At 41.0% G+C, this 23,410-nt stretch overlaps 1 protein-coding gene across 2 annotated transcripts in view; it reads left to right on the plus strand.

Moving 5' to 3' along the window:
- LOC135110175 (uncharacterized) overlaps nt 1–23,410 on the plus strand; it is a 95,385-nt gene that overhangs the window by 67,262 nt on the left and 4,713 nt on the right. Inside the window, exon 12 of one of the 2 annotated variants that reach the window (XM_064022177.1) lies at nt 19,296–19,475. In XM_064022177.1, coding sequence (XP_063878247.1) covers nt 19,296–19,475 — 180 coding nt within the window. Of the gene's footprint in view, nt 1–19,295; nt 19,544–23,410 lie in introns of those variants that run through there. The other variant, XM_064022176.1, reaches the window with a different exon arrangement.

The following is a 23,410-nucleotide window of genomic DNA, read 5'->3' on the forward strand; positions in this document are numbered from 1 at the left end:
TTACCTCAGTTTATTTGTAAGTTAAATTATTATTAATATATCATGTTATTGTATAGAATAATTGTGTTTTCTAACCCAACATTGATCTGGCATTGAAGTGATTCCTGGCGTAGTGTGTCAAGATAAGGGTTTTGTGAGAGGGTTTAATAGCTGACGATTTCGGATAGGTCAGGTCATTCGAGGCCTTTAAAAATCCAGACCTCTAAAACTTTCTGGGATTAGTATACCGTGCACTTTCTTGGAAAGATAACCGGGATCGTGGCAGAAAGGGGGCCCGTACGGGATACTGAATATTTTGTGGGGTGTAATGAGTGTTGCACGGTAATTGTCATTGAGAGGAATTTAACAGTGTGAAATATTTCTTTAAATTGTGTATATAATTTTATGCTGCCGGTAATGGCGTGTGAAGGTGTATTTTGTAGGGGATTAAATAATTAATGGTGTAATATTTGGAGGAATATTTTGTGAAGTGTAGTAATATTGATCATCTTTCCATCCACTCCTTCCAAGGCAGGAGTGGATGGAAAGGAAGCTGAGGGTCGGGCAGTGTTTGTAGAAACACTATTGTGAATATATGGCGGAGAGAGGAGGACAGAGGTTTATTCTCCATTTTGATGTGTCATCCGCAGTCAAGGAAGCACGGATGCTAGAAGCACATTGTGGCCTGGGGTTTGCTCGCTTTGGAGTCTGGGTGACTCGGGAGCGTTTGTCGCAGTTTTGGTGTGGCCACGTTGGCTGGGCGTAACCGCGTGGGAGAGGGTGGCCAGCCTGTTGACATCTTGTCTGGGGCCCCTCTCTGTTCTGTTATGTCGAGTTCTGTTATGTCACAATCCCTGGTGTAGGGATTGTGAGTAATATTGATAGCTCGATCCTTCTTTCCAGGGCGAGTTATGATGATGCAGCGGCGAGAGAGTTACAATACAGGGTCGGGAGGCAGTGCTGAGTAAGGCTGCCGTTGAAATGTTGCTTGCCGCTCGAGAAGCACGCTCAGTGTTGCTGGAGGCTTCGTTTGGAAGAATTACTGTTGCTGATTGTCAGATGGTGTGCCCGAGCAGTGTAGCGTCGACTTCCTTGAAGCGACAAAGTATCGGGTTTGACGCGAAGTGACTCCACACGAAAACAGTTGCTGGGACCAGTGAGACTGGCTCAGAGGAACGTTGGCCGGGATTATGTTGAAGCCGATGGTGATTGTTGTGTTGCGATAGCAACATACGGGAGTTTAGCTTTGTGTGTGGGGATGTGTGTGCTGCGTCCTGGAAAGAAGCAGCCGTCAGCTCCCTGTGACGATACCTGTATCATTGACAGGTCGGCAGGACGAGAGATGTATGATAGTATTGCTCTACCAAACAGTGAGTTGCACGCTTGGTCGTGTCGCACCCGGTAAGTATTACTTTGTTTTGTTAAGAGCAGCCAGATGGCCCCACTTACTTTTGCCAGAAAAGTGGCATTTTTGTTTTATCAGTTTTAAGGGTGTGACAGGGAGACTCCATGGAGCCACACGCGGATAAGCGGGAGTGATCTTATGGGCTATGAAAGCCCAGAGGTGAAATTGCTGTATCCTCCGGAGAGGAGAGTTAAGGGGTGCCAGCGAGTTACTTGCTCGACGACCAGAAGGAGAGTTTTATTTGGCCAGGAGGAGTAATGCCTGGCAGTGCCATGACAGCACACCAGGAGGCTACGGCCCATATGGGGTGCATTAAGTGTTAAGAAAATGTAGGTATGTCTCTGCTTGGCGACTCTGATGTTTGTACAGTGTGGAGGAGAAGGTAGAGACGGAACAGTATGTGTATTAGAGAGAGAAGAGATGAGAGTGGGTGTAGAAGTGAAGGTAGTGGAAAGAGAAGATGATGGAGTCGGAGGAAAAGAGACGGGAGTCAAAGGAGACGATGGAGCATCTGTAACTGTTAGGTGGAAAGAAATATATGTACGACTCCTTGCCTAAGACCGATGTAGTCGAGAAGACCATAGGTCCTGCCGGAGAACCAGCGACTGATCTCAGAGGAGGAGAAGGAAAAAACAACGGCATTTTGAGCAGTTTGAGTACGTACGGAGGGCTAAGGAGGAGCCCTGTTCTTTATTGTTGTTCTGATGACTGTTTGTTTGTGTTGTAGGTGTTATATCTCTTGGACGACAAGCCTTATCAGATATATATATATATATATATATATATATATATATATATATATATATATATATATATATATATATATATATATATATATATATATATATATATATATATATATATATATATATATATCCTCCACTCATAAAACGAATAAGCCAAAAGTGCCACTTTCATGGCAAAAACAAGAGGAGCCTTTTGCTAGCTCTGACTTATAGCGTTACTTCCCGGGTGTGAGACGACCAAGCCTGTTTCCTTCTGCGAAGTACAAAGATACAATTATTCTTCACTCCTTCAGAAGACCACTCGATGACACAAAAGTCGTTGCAAAAAGCTACCAGGTGCTCCTTTCCAGGACGCAGCACACATATTTCCGCACTCGGAGGAAAACTCCCTCACATGACCATCAAAACACAACCATCCCCGCCTCCAGCCTGAGCCTGTTCGACGTGCAACGAGGCCAACACCACTGGTCCCTGCAACTAATTCCGTGTGCACTCACATCGCATCAGACCCGAATCCTTGTCGCTTCAAGAAGGACGGCATCCCTTTTTATATACTACACCACTCGGGCCCAACACCTGACATTTAACAATGACTTGGCGCTTCCCGAGCGGTAAGCAACAAATTATCACCTGCAGCTTCACTCAGCACTGCCTTTTGACGCTGCGTCATAATGTTCACAGCAGCTGTAACATTTTCACAACTCCTACAGAAAGAAGTAATCGGGCTAGTAACATCTTTTACAATCTCCATACCAGGGAAAACAAAACCAGCCATAACACAGATGAGAGGGCCCGAAAACAAGAGGCAATCAGGCTTGCAACCCTGAACAGTGCGGCAATAATCAACAAACATGGCCACGCCCGGCCACCAAAACCACTTCAACTGCTCCAGAGTGAATCCAACTCCAAAACGTCCAAACACCGGGCCGCTACATGCTACTTGCACACGTGCCTCCTTAACTGCAGATGGTGGAGCTTCAAACTTCTTTCCTCCTCTCTCCGCCGGCTATAGAAAATATCGTTGCTCTCCATTAACATTACCCGAGCATCTGCTTCCTTACTGCCCTCTCCTGCCTCGGGAAGAAGTGAAACAACATGTCCCTGAGAGGCCGAGCCCTCCCTAATTATCTTCGCCCACAGCCTCCAAACCAGGTAACAACTCACCTTGAGTGCCACCTCCATAGTGCTCCGCAGGGCAAAGCAAGTCAGCGAACAAACTACCCAAACTCAGCACTGAAGCCTCACCCTCGCCAACACCCCTAAACAAGTCATATGGTTCCTGCGGTAGCTCTACTTTGTCACAGCCAGCCTCAGCACAATGATTCGAGGACGAGCCCAACTCTGGGTCGCCCAATCCTTCGCTAGCAGTGGAACAGGCCTCTTGAGTACTCTGCCCCCACTGTAATATCTATACCCACACTGCACTCTACTCTCGGTTGCCCTGTCTTATTCCAATCGACTCGAGGAGTTACTGAGAGCATGGGCGCCCGATGCCGGCGCGCTCGCCTCACCTTAGGGCAAATAACAACACTACTGCAGTCTGCTTCCACCGAGCCCCTGTCCACAGACGGAGGGCTCACCCAGACTCGCCCACCTGCTAGGTCATTCCCTAAAAGGAAATCAACACCTGACACCGGCAGGTAGTCAACCAGTGCCACCAGCTTCTGCGGTCACTAGTCGTCTCCGCCGTGACGCTCTCTACATCGCCAGTTCCCCGTCACCACACAGGTTTGTCTGATGTAACTCGCCTTCCAGTAATATTCCTTCACAGCGACTGGTGCGCTGCTGTATCTCTCAAAACAGTAACATGAATTTCATCTATGCCTCGGCACAGAAATAGATGACACCACTCCAAACCAGACCTCAGGGGAGACGGTGATGTATCATTAACAGATGAGGCGGTAGCTACTCCTGCCTTTCTCCCCTCACAACCTGGCCGGACCTCATCACTTTCCTGGTCTCGACCTTGGCACACAATCAAAGTTATCGACTTCTGGGGGACTGTCTTTAACAGTTAAAGAGCCCAGTATTCTTACAATAGTGGCACACAGACTGCATACTGTACCTGGGAGTGCTGTCTCTGTCAAAAGCTGGGTGGAGACGTATTACCAACAGGACTAACTCGTCCTTATTTGTTACCAACGCCACTACTATACCTTGGATTTCCTGATAGCCCAGCGCCTGCCGCATCTGCAGACCAGCTGTCACCGGAGCCACAAGACATCCCACTTAACCCTTACAATCCCGCATTAATTCTGGATATCGTGCCCCCCCCCCAAGCCCGCATTTGCAAAGATTTTTTTTTTTTCTAAACATTAATTAGTCTTAAAATATGAAAACTTAAGACGAAAATAAATAGGAAAAAACAGCAAGAAAAAAATATTTCAACACTTACATCAAGAGAAGCGATGTGAAACTCGAGATGGTGACGATAATCCTCTACAAAGTCGCACCACCAGAGATGTGACAATAAGGTGTAAATTTGATATATTATGTTAATTTTTCTTCATTTTTCAGTTATTAAGTAATTTAGATATGTTTCCATTACTTTATCAAACTCAAAATGGACTTGTTTTACACAATTTTCCCAATTTACAGCAAAATGTCAGCATAAAACGCAACTAAATATTTTGTTTTTCATAGAAGAAATAAAACAATTCCTTGTTTCTGCAAAATACTACTTATTTTCTAGCTCACTTATTTCACTAATATATACATGAAGGTTTATTTTTTTCCACTAGAACCTTTTCAGGGTATGATATTCCTTGAAGCAAGGAATCACACACAGAGGAATATCACATTCCTCGCACCAGTACCGTGTGTCACGACGTCGCTTCTGTCGCCCGAGTGTGTTATTACAGACATAGCAGGCTTTCTGTGCATTCTTCTTTTTTTTTTTTCACTTGGAGCTAAAAGTGATGGAAAATGACGAGCTGTCAACCCGACAGACTGGGTCTGTGGTCTTCGTCCTCGTCTGTGTGTTGGGGTAGCAGCTTCGCTGTACGTCTCAATGAGTTCCCTGACCAGTTTAGACTAAAATCAGCATGGGATGGGTTTCTGCCAGTTTTTACTAGATAGATATAGTAACAGTTCAGGATCACAACATCAATCATATGAAAAAGATATGAGCCCAACTGAAGGTTTTCCTCAGGCATTCTACCGAACTTATCATCATGTCAGATTTATCCACTAGCCTCATATTGTCATTGTACAGCAACACTGCATCAGGTTTCTTTATTTTATGCTTTGTAGTCCTGTCAACTGATTGCGATTCCTGAAGTTTACCCTCATTTATTGTTGTGAGCATCAAAACATTTCTTTTACCCTTCTATTTTATGGCCAACATTATTTGCCTGAAAAGTAGCTGTTTCTCCCTTACCAACATTGTGGAACTTGGGCATGAACTTTCTATTTGGGCTTACTGTGCCACACACATCAGTTTTGTGTTCAAAAAGATAATGGCACAAAGCTGGTGAAGTGTACCAATTATCCACAAATAATACATGACCCTTGTCAAGGTACCTTTCCATCAAATCTTTCACTAAGTGACCAGAAATACCAAGAGGATCATTAGCATGTACCTCAGTTGTTCCCTTGCCTATGTATATTATCATATCCAGCAATATTCCTATTTCACAACAGCAGAGAACAAAAAAAAATCATTCCAAACCTGTGTCTCTTGGAAGGAATGTACTGTTTGAAAGCAATTCTTCCCTTGTATAGCTTTAAGCTTTCATTAATAACTAAGTTTTGGAATGGCATAAAGATATATCTAACTTTGTCTTTCAGATGCTCAAACACCTTGCGGATTTTATACAGCTTATTTGTTTTATCATCAGCTGATGAGTCAGAAAAGTCTACAATCTCAATATCAACTCGTACCGATTCCGAGACATAAGTTTTGAAAACTGTTGGGTAGAAATCGATGGATCTGTGCACCAAAATTCACGAATTTTATGTTTCTTGGTGTGAGCCATGAGCACAGACGTAGCAAGAAATATATACATTTCACTACTTGTCGTGTCTTCCCAGTCTCTAAGATGAGACCTGAGACTGACAGCAGATCTGTTGTTTGTTTCTGAGACAGTGATTCATAATCTGGCCATCAAAAAATAAAGTAAACAGTTCCAGAGGTGTACACTCATCCTCAATGCCACTATCTGCTGTGATTCCAAAAAATCTGCCATCAAAATCAAATAATGTGGGCATAAATGGACTACCCTGAATCCAATTCCATGCTTGTGGAAGCGATATGCGAGTGTGGCTTGGAGGCGCGGGAGTAGGCTGTGGTGTTGGCTGGGGTGGCGGGGCAGGGGCTGGGCTTATTCGGCCGCTCGCTCCCTCACTCTTGTGTAGTTCACTATCGCTGTATGCTGTAAAATCAGGATCGAGCTGTTCATCATCAATATCCCACATCTCAGCATCATCCATACGTTCACTACTATTACTGAGACTATCTGCATCTTCACCATCTTGTGAATCATCTCCAGGAAACATCTCGGTTCATTCCCCTTCTGTAAGAGCGCCAAAACGGCGCGTGCTACAACCTACATCCATGACTGCCAGTCTACTGAGGGGATGTGCCACGCGTCCTTGACTCACAACTCGAAGATAATTAATGGCTAGCGAAATGGCAACAGTAACCCGCCTTTTTCAATATGAAATGAGGCGGGAAAACTTACGCCGTAAATATATGCATATATATTACGGCGTACGTAACATACGTGTATGGGACGGTAAGGGTCAACCGCCTAGACACGGATTCGTTCGCTTACACGTGATCACTCTTACGGCTTTTAAACATTTTCTCTTGGAGCAGTGGCACACTTTCTTTCTCGGCCACATTAACAAACTTCTCCATGACCATGAGGTACTTTAACTCACGATAGGAGATGGCGCACTTCTCGAGGTAGCGAGCACAATCAAGATACGAGTCACTAGGCATTTTCATTGCCCCTCTAAATTGTTGGCCTTAGGCTTCTGGTCGCAGCTCATAAGCTCTTAGGATGTAAACCTTAAATTCCCTCATAATCCTATAAATTCTCCACCGACAATTTGTCATAAACCTCGAGTGCCTTGCCTTTCAACATATTAAAAACAAGGCCTATCCAAAGTTCATGATCCTAATCAAATTCTGATGTTTTCTCAGATCTCATGAACCATTCTGTTATCTTCTTTTCATCACCCTCAGGTATCAACTTCAGACTTTTCACCACCTGGTTTTCTATTGTATCTTTCTTCATTCTTCCTTCCCTCATACCATGAGGTGAATTAATCTCTATCTGAGTTTTTTCCAACTCAAATATTCAATTCTCAACCTCTTCTATTTCATACATTCTCGCCGCATTCTCATTTTCTGCTTCTAGTAGCTTCGCCTTCTCCTCGGCCTCAAGTCTCCTGGCTTCCTTAGCTTCCACTACCTCATCTCTCTAGCCTCTTCCATGTCCATTTTCCCCATCTCCAACTTGAATTTCATGTTCTCAGACATGCCTGCAGTTTGGGAAAATCCACCAATACTGCGGACAGGACATGCTTCATTGATGTCTTGCACTTCGGTGCTATTCAACCCATCCCTTAGACATCTGGCCGGTTTCTTTAGCTTCCTGTTCCATGGTAGAATGCGGATTGTACAGCCGCTGTTCAAGAAAAGCGTGCTGCCTTTTCTCGCTTTCGACAGCATAGTGAGGACGTCCACTGTTTGGAGGCTTTTCGACGAGCGCGTGCCCGTGCTCGCTGCACCTTAAAGAGGGCTCTACAAGAGTCTTGGAAGAATTATGTATCTTACATGACAGTTTGCATACCAGTCACCGAGGTCTTCAACAGAGTCCGCAAAATACCTGGGAAGTACTCTGCTCCTCCCCTACCTGTTTTACCCCATGATGGAGGCACGGTGCAGACAAGAAGACAGCTGCCGACCTGTTTGCTGAGCAGTTTGCAAGTGTCTATAGAAAGGATCCAACTACACCTATGGCACTTCATCGTCGACATCTGTAATCTGCTGGCGTCAGTTTTGGCTCCCCAGGCTGAAAGTCTTATAATGTCCCACTTTCTCGGTCTGAGCTACGCATGGCTTTGTCCCAGTGACATGATTCATCTCCGGATCCCGATGACATCCCATATTTCTTTTTGCGCCACATGTCCGATGAAGCTTTTACATTTTTACTTGACATCTGTAAGTATTTGAAATACCGGTTACTTTCCATCTTCTTGGGGTGTTGCTGTAATTATTTGCCATTCCAAAGCCTGGAAAAGATCATCTGCTGACGACCAATTATCGCCCCATTTCTTTAACTTCGTGAATTTGTAAGTTGCTGGAAAAGATGATGAATATCAGGCTTATGTGCTACTTGGAAAAAGGCAATTACTTGTCTCGTGTCTCGTCTCTTTTTTAGTGTAGAAAAAGCTTACGACACAGCCTGGCGTCATGGCATTTTATTTAATCTTTCCGAGTTTGGTCTCCGTGGCCGACTCCCTATTTTTATACGAAAGTTTTTTTTTTTATCGTTTTTTTTTTTCTCTCTCTCTCTCTCTCTTTTTTTTTCTTGGATTGGTGGGGATCTGTCAGGAGTTTGTCCACTTGAAGACGGCGTGCCGCAAGGAAGTATACTTAGCGTCACAGTGTCATTGGTGTATTTCCGGAAGGAGTTCGTGGTAGCTTATATGTCGATGACTTGTAAATCTCCTTTTCTGCGGCTGGGATGCCTTTGATTGAGAAGAAATTACAGTTACCAATTAATAGGATTTTTCATTGCGCATCAACTCGTGGATCCCGTTACTCACCTTCGAAGACTAGCCATACATATTTGCCACCTCCGTGGTGTTCACCCTGACCCAGGTCTCTCTCTCTCTCTCTCTCTCTCTCTCTCTCTCTCTCTCTCTCTCTCTCTCTCTCTCTCTCTCTCTCTCCCCTGCATTATTCATTGAACACTATTTCGCACATTCCGACTCCATCCCTGTATTTACTGACGGTTCAAAATCCGAAGATGAAATCGGATTTTGGTGTTATTTTTCCTTCATTATTTGTACTCTTCCCATCTCATCTTTTACAATTATTAGCAATCCTCGCAGTATTCTTTCCGCTATTCAACATTTTAGCCCTTCCCTTCACCAACTTGTTTCATCGATTCTTGAGTAGCTATACATTTTACAGCGTACAAGCTATCACGTCGCATTTTGCTACATCCCTGCACTTGTTGGAGTTCAGAAGAATGAGAAGGCCGATAGGCTAGCTAAAGGCGGCAACTCGGGTTGCTCCTTCCAACCCCATTCCTTATCATGACATACTCCAGTATAAGGGTGGCAGGTCTTACCAGTTGGCAGGGCAGGTGGGAGATAACTTCAGTAACTTTCCGTCCATGAACGTATGTCTATGTGCAGGAGTGCCGCCGAGACTGCACTGGCCCGTCTCCAGACGAGTCACACGTCTCACTCATGATTATCTCATATCCCGTGAAACCCAACTATTATTATTTGATGACTGCTTAGTTCCCCTTCAGTGTGACACTTTCTAGTGGAGTGTCCCAGTCTGGTGGAGCTGCAGGAGTGATATCTTTTCCGATGCCGTGATGAGGATGGGATTTTCCAGATGTCGCTGATACCTGGAGAGAGGACTCTCTTCCCGGGACATGAGATCCTTAATTTTATGGAAAAGGCTGGTCTTCTAAACAAACTATAGATTACCTTTTAACTGTTCTTATTTTATTTTACCAATAATATAGTATTGGGCAGAAATTTTTGCAATGGGAGAACATGGTGGCAAATGAGGAAGAAACGCAACGAACACCGCCAGGTCTTGGGACTGGGTCAGGAGGGTCAGTGTCTTAGGCACGTAACGAACAACGCCAGATATCTGGGTCAGTGGGATCAGTGTTTTGGGCACGTAATGAACAACACCAGATATCTGGATCAGTGGGGTCAATCAATGTCTTGGGTACAAAACGAACAACGTCACACACAGTGGTCTGGGTCAGTGGGGTCAGTATCCTCTCACTTTAAATTAAATTAAGTAACTAAAACATTACTATACCAAAAGATTTTTTATGGTTCTTCCCATTTCCTGCTTTATACTTTCATGTTTTACTTTTATAGTGGTCTGTTAACATTTTTACCATACCTATAATTTTATTTTTAATACCGATATTTTAAGAACTGCAATCTCTGTCGCTTTTAAAGGTTCGTAGCTGCGTCATATGACCGCGATGTTGCGGCGCAAGAATCAACAATCAATCAGTCAAAATCAACCTACAATAAACCTGCAAAGGACATTTCACGACTCTCGACGAACAGGCCGAAGAAAATAAATTACAACACTCACTCACTGTACACTACACACGATACAAAGACTTCACTCCCTCCTACCGTACTCAACGCTTTATTATTTGTTACATTCACACACATCCATCGAGTGCAATGCGACCTGAATATACTCAGGAGGCATACTCTTACCAGCCTACAAGGTCACAGTGTACACTATCACCATATTATTAACAACACTGAAAGACACAGAATAAATATTCTATCAAAATTTTGAAAATACATTAGAAACTTAAAAGCACATACAAATGACACTGTAATTACCTTAACATAAACAACACTAAAATAGATTACCCTTATGAAGTAGCTTAAGCTTTTAAATACCACTAAGAAAACATCTTTCAATCACATCCACCTACACAACATCCTTTGGAACTCCGTCATGATCACGACATTCAATAATACGAGTAAATGAAACAGGGACACTTATTCTCACAAGACGGACTTTTTTATTTATTTATTTATAAATTTATTTATTCATTTATTTATTTTTTTATGTAAGAGGGCCAACGGCCAAGGGCAACAAAAATTAATTAAAAAAGGGCCCACTTAATGTTAGTTCCCTTAAAGATGTCAGACAGAATGATAAGGGTAAAAAAAAAAAAAAAAAGTAGTGTCTTGAAACCTCCTTGAAAGAGCTCAAGTCACAGGAAGGAGGAAATACAAATGCAGACAGGGAGTTCCAGAGTTTACCAGATAAAGGGATGAATGACTGAGAATACTAGTTAACTCTCACAATAGAAAGGTGGAGAGGATATGAATAAGAGCAAAAAAAAAGAAAGTCTTGTGCAGCGAGGCCGCGGGAGGAGGAGAGGCATGCAGTTAGCAAGATCAGAAGAGCAGTTAGCATGAAAATAGCTGTAGAAGATAACAAGAGGTGAAGCATTGGGAGGATGAGAAAGAGGTTAAAGACAAACAGTTAGAGGAGAGGAGTTGAAAAGACGAAAAACTTTTGATTTCACTCTAAAGTAGCAATATGAGTGAAACCTCAAGCATGTGAAGCATACTTCATAACTGGTCGGATAAGGCTCTTGTACTGGGTTAGCAGTTGGGGGAGTGATTAAAAAAGCTGGCGAAGACGATTCAGAACTCCTGACTTAACAATAACCTCCCTAATCATCACTCAATTCCTCATTTACCAATGATGAAGTCAGGTACCTCCACCACTCTCCTCATCGTACCCCTTGTCTCTCGCGAATCTCTCTCCACCTCCTACGTCATCTTCCTGACAAAATCATTCTTGCCATTAAGAATATTTACAACGTGCCCTTTACATGCGGGTATTTTTCTAAACCCTACAAACTAGCCTTATGCCAAAACATAACAAACAATCCACCGACACCTCCAACTTTAAACTTATTAGGCTACTTGACGGACTTGGCAAGACATTTGGACGCCTGTTTCTCTTCTGATTCCGACCGCATCTCAACAATGTGGAGTTTTCGGAACTTGACCGCTAGATGTCGTTCCTGCTCACCTAACTGTAGAAAGAGAGCTAAAATATTGTTGCAGTAAATCCCAGGTGCGTCAAGATGCATAGAACATTGATCATCATGATACTAATAAAATGATTTATCGACTTTTCAATATCCGGTATGGATAATATTGAGAGAGTGTGGTCATATTATTTTTTTTTTTTGTGATTATCGAGTAAACTTCTAGCATTATCTTAAATAAAGCATATTACAAGTATAAAAACTATTGATTTGGACAATGAAAAATGAATAAATAAAAAATCGCCCTGTACTATATAGTATGACACAACCTACTCAGTAACATCGTGATATATGGCTCTAGTTTTTTTTTTTTTTTTGGGGGGGGCGGGGGGGGGGGGCGGGGGGATTTTAGCATCCCTCTCACGAAGCGAGCGACAAGGCAAAGTAATCGAGAATCAAAATAAACATCTCTTAGGCGATCCTGCTGCTGCTGTAGTGTCCAGCTACCGTAATCCATTGCTTAGGGCGTAGTGGAGATGGGCACCGCAGCAACATTCAACTTCTTGTCCAATAACGTGTTTCTTAAGTTCAACCAGCGCGGCCGAGTCAGGCGTTTGTTTAAATTAGAGATACGGCATTACTATCGCCAGGACACTCGAGTTGCTTTTTTTTTTTTTTCTATTAAAATTGCCGTTTCCATAAACCAGGAAGGAAATCTATGTAATTTGGACTTTTGACTGTCACAGACTTGTCGCCTTTATGTTTACTGTCGTCTAGATTAAGACGTTTCCAATCAAGAGTGTATTCATTTGGAAATCTTAAGATGACCAAATATATCTAAATGCCGATTCACTAGAAAATCAACTTATATACATTTATTCATGAAAAGAGTTTGATTTTTACTTGTGTTACTACTTGGAAGGGATTACGTAGAAAATATATTATATAAGCCCAGTGCATCTTCATGTAAATAGAATAACACTGTAGGTGTTATTCTAAATGCCTGATATTGCTTGTATGTGAGAGAAGAGTTTGTGTCTGTGCTGCCACCTGGTGACAACCACTAGTTCTGAAAGCTCCCCATTGGCAAGACATTTGAACGCCTTCTTCTCTTCTGACTCCAACCGCATCTCAAGACACATGACCTCATCCCTCCCTTATAATTCGGCTTCCGCTCTTTCTACTCCATCGGAAACGCTTTTAACCCTACACTTTCTTACACTGACTCTCCCCTCATGATCATAATCAAAATTCTCATTGTTACAAAAGACGTCCAGAAGGTGTTCGGCAATGTATTGCACACAAGACACAAATACAAGATTCTACATGACTTCAACCTCCCTAGTCCCCTCACCAAAGTACTGTGCAACTTCCTTAAGCCCCGTTCACGCATTGGCGAATTTTGATGGTGACTCCCGTGTGACTCTGCTGCGACTTCCTAAACGGCGACTGTGGTGGGAAATTGCGTTGCGACTTCCATGCTTGGCGAACGTGCTACGAATCCCCTGCGAACGGGTTGAGAATGCGCTGCCATCCTGTTGAGAATGAGGTATGAATGCAATGCGACGAGTCTATGGAGTATATATATATATATATATATATATATATATATATATATATATATATATATATATATATATATATATATATATATATATATATATATATATATATATATATATATATATATATATATATATATATATATATATATGACACTCTTATTAACCCTTTCAAGTTTGTGTGAACTATCCTTATGTGCGCGCCATTAGGATAGTTTTGTTGCACAATACTGCATTTTGTAATTTTAAAGTTTCATGACGATTTTTATGAGGTAATTACACATCCGTAGTGAAAAAAAAATACACTTCATCGTCACCTCTGTTCATGCTCCCGCTACACCACAACCGGGTCCTGCCACGCAACGACACTTGCGAGATAAGTGCTCAGCGCTGCCAGTTCGTGTTTTTCAGTCTTATTTTTGTGCGCAATATGAAGTTAAGGACACACTGAAATTTTTCTTGTGAATTTTAAGAGCGAATAGGGTCTACATACACAGATAAGCAGATGTGTACCGGTATATTGTTTACACACACACACACACACACACACACACACACACACACACACACGCACACACATTCTTGGTCATACACACATTCTCTCTCTCTCTCTCTCTCTCTCTCTCTCTCTCTCTCTCTCTCTCTCTCTCTCTCTCTCTCTCTCTCTCTCTCTCTCTCCTTGAAAGCCAGAGGTGATAGCGTCTGGCATGGAGGCGTACATTCCTCACTCTTTTTATCGTCCTAAACCTTCTAAACCTTGGTTTAACACAGCTTGTTCTCGTGCTATACATGATAGAGAGGTGACCCACAAAAGGTACTTAAGCCTTTTATCACCAGAATCTCATGCACTTTATATTTCTGCCCGGAACCATGCCCAGTATGTTCTCCAACTAGCCAAAAACTTCTTCATTAACAGATCTAACTCCCCTTGTGACTTCTGGCATCTAGCCAAAAATATCTCCAGTAACTTTGCTTCTTCTTCTTTCCCTCCTCTACCAGATGGCACCACTGCTATCACATTTATTTCTAAAGCTTCTAAAGCATTCTAAAGCTGAATTCTTCGCTCAGACATTTGCTAAAAACTCTACCTTGGACGATTCTGGGCTTGTTCCTCCCTCTCCTCCACCCTCTGACTACTTCATGCCACCTATTAAAATTCTTCGCGATGATGTTTTCCATGCCATCGCTGGCCTAAACCCTCAGAAGGCTTATGGACCTGATGGGGTTCCTCCTATTGTTCTCCGAAACTGTGCCTCCGTGCTCGCACCTTGCCTAGTCAAACTCTTTCAGCTCTGTCTGTCAACATCTACCTTTCCTTCTTGCTGGAAGTTTGCCTACATTCAACCTGTTCCTAAAAAGGGTGACAGTTCTAATCCCTCAAACTACCGTCCTATTACTTTAATTTCCTGCCTATCTAAAGTTTTTGAATCTGTCCTCAACAGGAAGATTCTTAAACATCTATCACTTCACAACCTTCTATCTGATCGCCAGTATGGATTCCGTCAAGGCTGCTCTACTGGTGATATTCTGGCTTTCCTTACTGAGTCTTGGTCATCCTCTTTTAGAGATTTTGGTGAAAAATTTGCTATTTGCTTTGGACATATCAGAAGCTTATGATAGACTCTGGCACAAAGCTTTGATTTCCAAAGTACCCTCTTACGGTTTCTATCCTTCTCTCTGTAACTTCATCTCAAGTTTCCTTTCTGACCGTTCTATTGCTGCTGTGGTAGACGTTACTGTTCTTCTAAATCTATTAACAGTGGTTTTCCTCAGGGTTCTGTCCTGTCACCCGCTCTCTTCTTATTATTCATTAATTCTAAACCAAATTAGTTCTAAACCAAATTTCTTGTCCTATCCACTCCTACGCTGATGATACCACCCTGCACTTTTCCACGTCTTTTCATAGACGTCCAACCCTTCAGGAGGTAAACATTTCACGCAGGGAAACCACAGAACGCTTGACTTCTGATCTTTCTAAAATTTCTGATTTGGGCAGAGCAAACTTGGTATTGTTCAATGCCTCAAAAACTCAATTCCTCCATCTATCAACTCGACACAACCTTCCAGACAACTATCCCCTCTTCTTCAATGACACTCAACTGTCCCCCTCTTCTACACTGAACATCCTCTGTCTGTCTGAACTGGAAACTTCACATCTCATCTCTAGCTAAAACAGATTCTATGAAGTTAGGTGTTCTGAGACGTCTCCACCAGTTTTTCTCACCCCACCCGGCTGCTAGCTCTGTACAAGGGCCTTATCCGTCCATGCAAGGAGTATGCTTCACATGTCTGGGGGGTTCCACTCTTACTGCTCTTCTAGATAGGGTGGAATCAAAAGCTTTTCGTTTCATCAACTCCTCTCCTCTAACTGACTGTCTTCAGCCTCTCTCTCACCGCCGCAATGTTGCATATCTAGCTGTCTTCTACCGTTATTTTCATGCTAACTGCTCTTCTGATCTTGCTAACTGCATGCCTCCCCTCCTCCCGCGGCCTCGCTGCACAAGACTTTCTTCTTTCTCTCACCCCTATTCTGTCCACCTCTCTAACGCAAGAGTTAACCAGTATTCTCAATCATTCATCCTTTTCTCTGGTAAACTCTGGAACTCCCTGCCTGCTTCTGTATTTCCACCTTCCTATGACTTGAATTCCTTCAAGAGGGAGGTTTCAAGACACTTATTCATCAATTTTTGACCACTGCTTTGACCCTTTTATGGACTGACATTTCAGTGGGCATATTTTTTTATTGGATTTTTGTTACCTTTGGCCAGTGTCCTTCCTACATAGAAAAAAAAAAGGCTGCTTCGTATTCAATTACTTGCTCAATATTACATATAGTATATGTATACTGTACTGTTACACAGTACACACATACATATTTTTTTTACATATTCACATTATGCATACATAGACACTATGTAAAAATTTCTCCCTCCTTCTGCCTTTCCGCAAAGCTCTTGACACATTAGGTTGTATAAATTTGAAAGGAAATTAATAAGCGATGTAGTTTAGTACATAATTAAATAAACATGCATTAATTAATTTTCTTCAACTCTGCAAACTCTGTACTCAGTAGTCTGTAATGCATAAAATTTATCCACCACATCTTCTGTGTGTGGTACGGTTGTGGGTGCAGATATTTATTCATTACAAATGCGAATGCGGATATGGATGTTTAATTATCCGAACTGTGGATACAGATGTAAAAACTATACGGATGTTCCCAAGATATAGATGTGGATGCGATCCGATATATCTCTAATGAGAGAGAGAGAGAGAGAGAGAGAGAGAGAGAGAGAGAGAGAGAGAGAGAGAGAGAGAGAGAGAGAGAGAGAGAGAGAGAGATGCACAATCTTTGCAGAGAGGTATCAATCCACAGTTATCTGACCCTAGCACAAAGGTGTGAAGGGCATGTAAAAGAGGTTGCTACTATAGCGAATCACCGTGCGACAGCGCTGTGAATGCTGCAAACTTGCTGCGACACCACTGCGATTCCGTTGCGAAAGCGGCGACAGAGCTGCAACAGTGTTGCGACACCGCTGTGAACGTGCTACGACTTCAAGCCAGCCAAAAAACATTCGCCGTTACTTAACGAACGCGTGTATCAGTCTTTACAATTATTATTATTTATATGTATATTCATCATTCATATACCCATCCCACATGCGATACTCATCCCACGTGTGTCCATGGCCAGCCAGTCTATTCTATTTCTAACCTTTCTCCTCCTCCTCTACCTCTCAAGGGATTTCACACACACTTCCATTCCTTAGGGTAAAAACCTACGTTCGTTTCTGATTCCTTCTCGCTGTTCATTGGCCAAAATAACGAGCTCTCCCATTGGCCAAAATAACGAGCCCTCCACCTCATTTCCTGGCATTTCATTGGTCATTCTTCATCCCAAGTTGTATTCATGATACACTTCTCTGAGATAAATATAGCCCGCATGCGCAGCTAGTCCTCATCCCAATTAGAGCTCAGTTCCTATCAGTTCCGCTGAGTTCCAGTCACGAACAGTCAGTCTCAGTCGCTCAGTCAGTTCCCGTCCAAGTCACAGTCAGTCTTGAGAGACGATGCTTAGTCATTATCACGAGCAGCAGTTCATATAATTTCAGAGAGAGAACGATCATTCGTTATTTATATAATCATCTGTGTCTCGTCTCGTATCAAGTATGTACATTCTCTCTATTATTAATTCAGGAAGAACTCTTATCATTCGTGTATTTTACTCGCACACATAAAGCAACACTGCTGCGAACGCACAAGAACTCCACTGCGAACATGTGGCGTCTCCGCTGCGAACGCACGGCACCTCCGCTTTAAACAAGTCGCAGCGGAGTCGCATCGCGTTCGCCATCCAAATTCACCAATGAGTGAAAGGGGCTTTACTGAATGACGATGTAGAATCTTACACCAGGACAGGACTTCTGGGTGCTTTATTCCACAAGCTTGAGTCCCTCAGGGCTCTGTGCTAGCTTCAATTTTCTATAATATGCATACTCATGACAACCCAGGTGTTTCCTACCCTGACCCTATGACTATACAATACGCTGACAACGTGACTCTTATCACCTGCCCTCGTACTCTCGTAGAGCTGACAGCCCGCATGTATGAAAGCAGAAATGGCTCATTCACACCCACCCTGATAAAACCTACGCCACATGCACATATATAAAATCATCCACTCCATGACCTTCAACACAGCACGGTGCTCCCAAACCCCTCTCTCATCTCCACTAACAAAAACCAAAAATACTGTGCCTCACCATCGATCTCACTCTCCGATTTCATCATCACATCAAATCTAAGCAGGCACTTCACTCATCTCATCCCCCTATTCTCTCACCTTCTCTACCCCTCTCGACTCAACTCCAGCTCGCAGCCCTCAGTCATCCATCCACCCAGAGGCATTTCTCTCGACTTTCCCTCACTTTTACTTCATCCTTAAATCTGTAGTAATTTCCTTTCACCACTATGTACTTAACACATTCACTTCTCTTACATCACTCACCTTTTGTCTCCCCAACTTCTCTTACCCCAGCTTTTTCTTCTTCGTACAACTTAACTTGACTTCTGAATTCATTCAACACCAACACAGAGGCAATTTTTCTGACTTTCCTTCACTTCCACTATATCTTTGTTCCCACTCATGTTCCCTCATACCACTAACGTCCTAATATAAATACACTTCCATCACATCACTCGCTACATTCCCCTACCCCTCCATCCCCATAAAATCCTACTTTTTTTTTTTTCTTCCCACAATGCTTAACCTGGCCTCCTGTGAACACTCATCCAAGACCAAATTCAACTCAATCCCATTTCTGTTAGCACTACTCTCTATTTTCGGCCACCGCTTTTCCCTTATCTTATCTCACCACCTTATCTCACAATCACCCCCCCTACCAATTCACGATAAACGCGTCTCTCTCTCTCTCTCTCTCTCTCTCTCTCTCTCTCTCTCTCTCTCTCTCTCTCTCTCTCTCTCTCTCTCTCTCTCTCTCTCTCTCTCCCTCCAGAAAACCACCACCCACTTTGATCACTAACGCCCCCTCGAAACGACACTCTACACACACACACTTAAATACGTCACATTGTTAGCAGTGCTGGTATCACACGCTATTTAATTAAGACAGTCATCACTATCATTCTCCTCTCCCCAACACCATACATCTTCATATAAGCCCTCTTTGCTACTTTTATTAATATTCCCTTCCTCCCCTACCTAGTCTTCCCCTCCCCCTCTATCCCTCTTCTCAGTTTTTTGTCTATTTGTCCTGGCATGGAATTCCATGCCTGATCACCCCTAGTATGAACGCAGCTTTAACGATTTATTATCCGTTACGATTTATTTCAGAACGAGATCGATCGGTACATCACATGGCCCGGACAGGCACTGGCTTACAAGATCGGTGATCTGAAGATTGAAGAGCTGAAAGCAAAGGCTAGGGACATCCTGGGACTGGACTTTGATATCAAAGAGTTTCATCAAGTTGTTCTGGAAGCTGCCGGCCCATTAGATCTGCTGGAAGAAGAAGTAAATGACTGGGTCACCGGCAAGCTGGGTTAATGTCAGTCAGCTTCCCATTAAACTTTAAACTGTAATTTTGCCGGCCACTTTATCTCTCTGTCAAGTTGTGTACCTATTTGCGTCTCTCTCTCTCTCTCTCTCTCTCTCTCTCTCTCTCTCTCTCTCTCTCTCTCTCTCTCTCTCTCTCTCTCTCTCTCTCTCTCTCTCTCTCTCTCTCTCTCTCTATATATATATATATATATATATATATATATATATATATATATATATATATATATATATATATATATATATATATATATATATATATATATATATATATATATATATATATATATATATATATATATATATACACATATATATATATATATAATATATATATATATATATATATATATATATATATATATATATATATATATATATATATATGTTACGCATAATGTGGACAATTGCCTAATGTGAACATTAGGCAGAAAATTGCCTAATGTGCACATCAAGCAAGTAGGTTGCGTAAAGTTTACAAATTGTTAACATTAGGCAAAAAATGCCTATTGTTCAAATTATGCAGCTCAATTTTGCCCAATGTGAATAAGGAAAACATACCGAGACGCAATTGATTACGGACGTGACGATGCTGATGTGCTCTCTCTCTGGGCTGATATGGGCTAACCTAACCTAACCTAACCTAACCTAACCTAACCTAACCTAACCTAACCTAACCTAACCTAACCTAACTGTAGACACTGGTTTGTCATTCAATTCACATTAGGCAAAATACCCTTGCCTAATTTGAAAATCATGCCTAAAGTGGACATTAAGCAAGTAAGTTGCCTATTGTCAACATCGTGCAAACAAATTGCCTAATGTGAACATTAGGCAATTTCACTGCCTAATGTTCACATTAGGCAATTATCCACATTATGCGTGACATATATATATATATATATATATATATATATATATATATATATATATATATATATATATATATATATATATATATATATATATATGAAATAAATTGAGACATGTCCAGATACGTGTAAATGAATGAAAAATAAAATTAAATATATACAATTATATATATATATATATATATATATATATATATATATATATATATATATATATATATATATATATATATATATATATATATATATATATATATATATATATATATATATATATATTACTTACTTTTCATTCACCTAAACGTATCTGATCATGTGTCTCAATTTATTTCATGCAGTATGCTTAAATAAAATGTCAGGAAAAAAAAAAAAAAGTAATTTGAAAGACTCCTGTAATCGCCAAAAAATACATTTAATATCAATGCTAATCTCACAAATTCTGAAAGTATTGCCCAACTATATTATATACCCAAAACATATTGCAAACTAAGAGAGAACCTGACAAAGTAGTTATATACAGGTAACAGTCCTGCCCAAACTCCCTTTGCATAGCGTCTCATTGGGAATTCGTGTTAATTTTTTTTTTATTTTTTTTTTATTTTTAGTACATATAGTGAACTATTTTTGATAACACCATCACACTTTTATTTATTTATTTTATTTATTTATTTTTTTTTTTTTTTTCTGCCAAAATTTTTGTGCTGTTGATTATTTAGCCCTCCTGATTCTTGTGTATCTACCATATTCTTACATTGTTCCTCTCACCCATAATCCTATTTGTAACTTATGCTTTGCATTTTTGTTTCGAAATTTCTCTCAGTGATTTCAGCTATAATCTACCTCCTATCAAAAAGGATTTCATTTGTCTATTTTATTGGGCCTTTTAAAACCATATACGTACTTTTATCATAGCAGCACACATCTTCCGTCTTTCACTGAATGCAGTTTCAGGTATTGTAACTTTTTCAAGTGTGAGTAGTCTTGCAGTCCCTGAATAATCTGACGGATTATGTAAATCATGTTGCATCTCTTTTTACCTGTACCGTTATTTTTACGATAATTGCTCTTCTGATCTTGCTAATTGCTTGTATCCCCTTCTCCCTCAACCTCGCTGCACAAGATTACTTTCTCGCACCCCGATTTTTCCAACCTCTCTAATGCAAGAGTCTTAATCATGCATCACTTTTTTTATTTATTTATTTATTTATTTATTATTTATTATTTTTTTCTGGTAGGTTCTGTAACTTCCTGCCTGCTTCCGTATTTCCCTCTTCCTATGGCTTGAACTCTTTCAAGAGGGAGGTTTCCAATTATTGATGATCCATTCGGCTTTTCTCTATGTGGACTGGATACCCAGTGACATTATTTTTTTTATCTACATTTTATTGCCCTATGCCAGTGTCCCCTTACACGGGAAAAAAATTTTAAAAAATAAAAATAAATAAATAAAAATGTGGACGACACAGCTAAATTATGTATATGTCATACTTTCCAGCAACAATATTTCCACTTTACAAAGTATGCAAAACGGTTTTGTTGTCGTGCTACTGATGTCATGATCTTGCATATTTTTATTTATTTATTTATCCATTTATTTATATATTTTATTTTTTATATAAATCTCAGCGATGGACAGAGGAGAATGGTAAGTTTTGCTCTTTCGAAAACATTGTCGTCATACCGTTCTTTTCGCAATAACATATTTTCAACCGGAAATAGAATTATTAGCTTGAAATTAGTAGGTTAAGGTTATTTAATTGTTAACACATTTTTATACATGAGGGCTTTTCTAATATATGCAGGACAACATCTTGAAACAGTGATAAATTATATACGACTAGTTAAAACCATTAAATTCTAGCAACTTCCGCCTTTCTCGAAAATAGGGAGAAAAAATTACATCAATAGCACTAATAGTGAGCTTTTTCTCATACAAGACGGGGCCAGTTCTGAACCAGTTATATCAGAGACTATCCAAACATTGTAGCAACTTTAATCCTTTCACTGCTATGGTCGTACTCTGACATCCTTCAAAGCAATATATATATATATATATATATATATATATATATATATATATATATATATATATATATATATATATATATATATATATATATATATATATATATATATATATATATATATATACTCGTATATGGACATATAGAGCAAGAAGAGAATAAAACTAATAATAATTTTGTATTTTCTAGTCTCCATAACAAGGTATTATGAAAAAGAATACATGGCAGTGAAAGGATTAAACGAAGGAAGAGATTGAGTTTAACAATACGGATTACCGATACCAGAGAGATCAACGCTTCACTTTCTCGCGATTCTTAAAATTCCTGTTTTTTGTTGTTGTTTTTTTTTTTTTTTATGTAGGAGGGACACTGGCCAAGGGCAACAAAAATCCAATAAAAAAAAAAAAACAGAGATGACAGCCCTAGAACAGGGTCCAAAGCGGTAGTGAAAAATTGAAGGATAAGTGTCTTGAAACCTCCCTCATGAAGGAATTCAAGTCATAGCACCGTGGAAATACAGAAGTAGGCAGGGAGTTCTAGAGGTTACCAGAGAAAGGGATGAATGGCTGAGAATACTGCCTAACTCTTATATTAGAGAGATGGACAGAATAGGGGTAAGAGAAAGAATAAAGAGAAGCCGCTGGAGGAGGGGTGGCATGCAGTTAGCAAGATCATAAGAGCAGTTAGCATGAAAATAGTGGTAGAAGACAGCTAGAGATGCAACATAGCGGCGATGAGAGAGAGGCTGAAGACAGTCAGTTAGAGGAGAGGAGTTAATGAGACGAAAAGTTTTTGATTCCACCCTGTCTAGAAGAGCGGTATGAGTGGAACCCCCCCAGACACGTGACACCGTGTTCAATCTGAATAACTCGTGGCTGAGGGCACGGCCTCCAGTGCCAACGCCGCCTCTTTCAAGTGTCTGTCTTATCAGCTTTGATTGTAGGCTGTGCGCCCACATTGGCTATAGCAGGTAACGGGGAATCAGGATTCGATTCAG

The sequence above is a fragment of the Scylla paramamosain genome, chromosome 20, assembly GCF_035594125.1.
Source record: "Scylla paramamosain isolate STU-SP2022 chromosome 20, ASM3559412v1, whole genome shotgun sequence".
NCBI classification, from domain to species: Eukaryota; Metazoa; Arthropoda; class Malacostraca; order Decapoda; family Portunidae; genus Scylla; species Scylla paramamosain.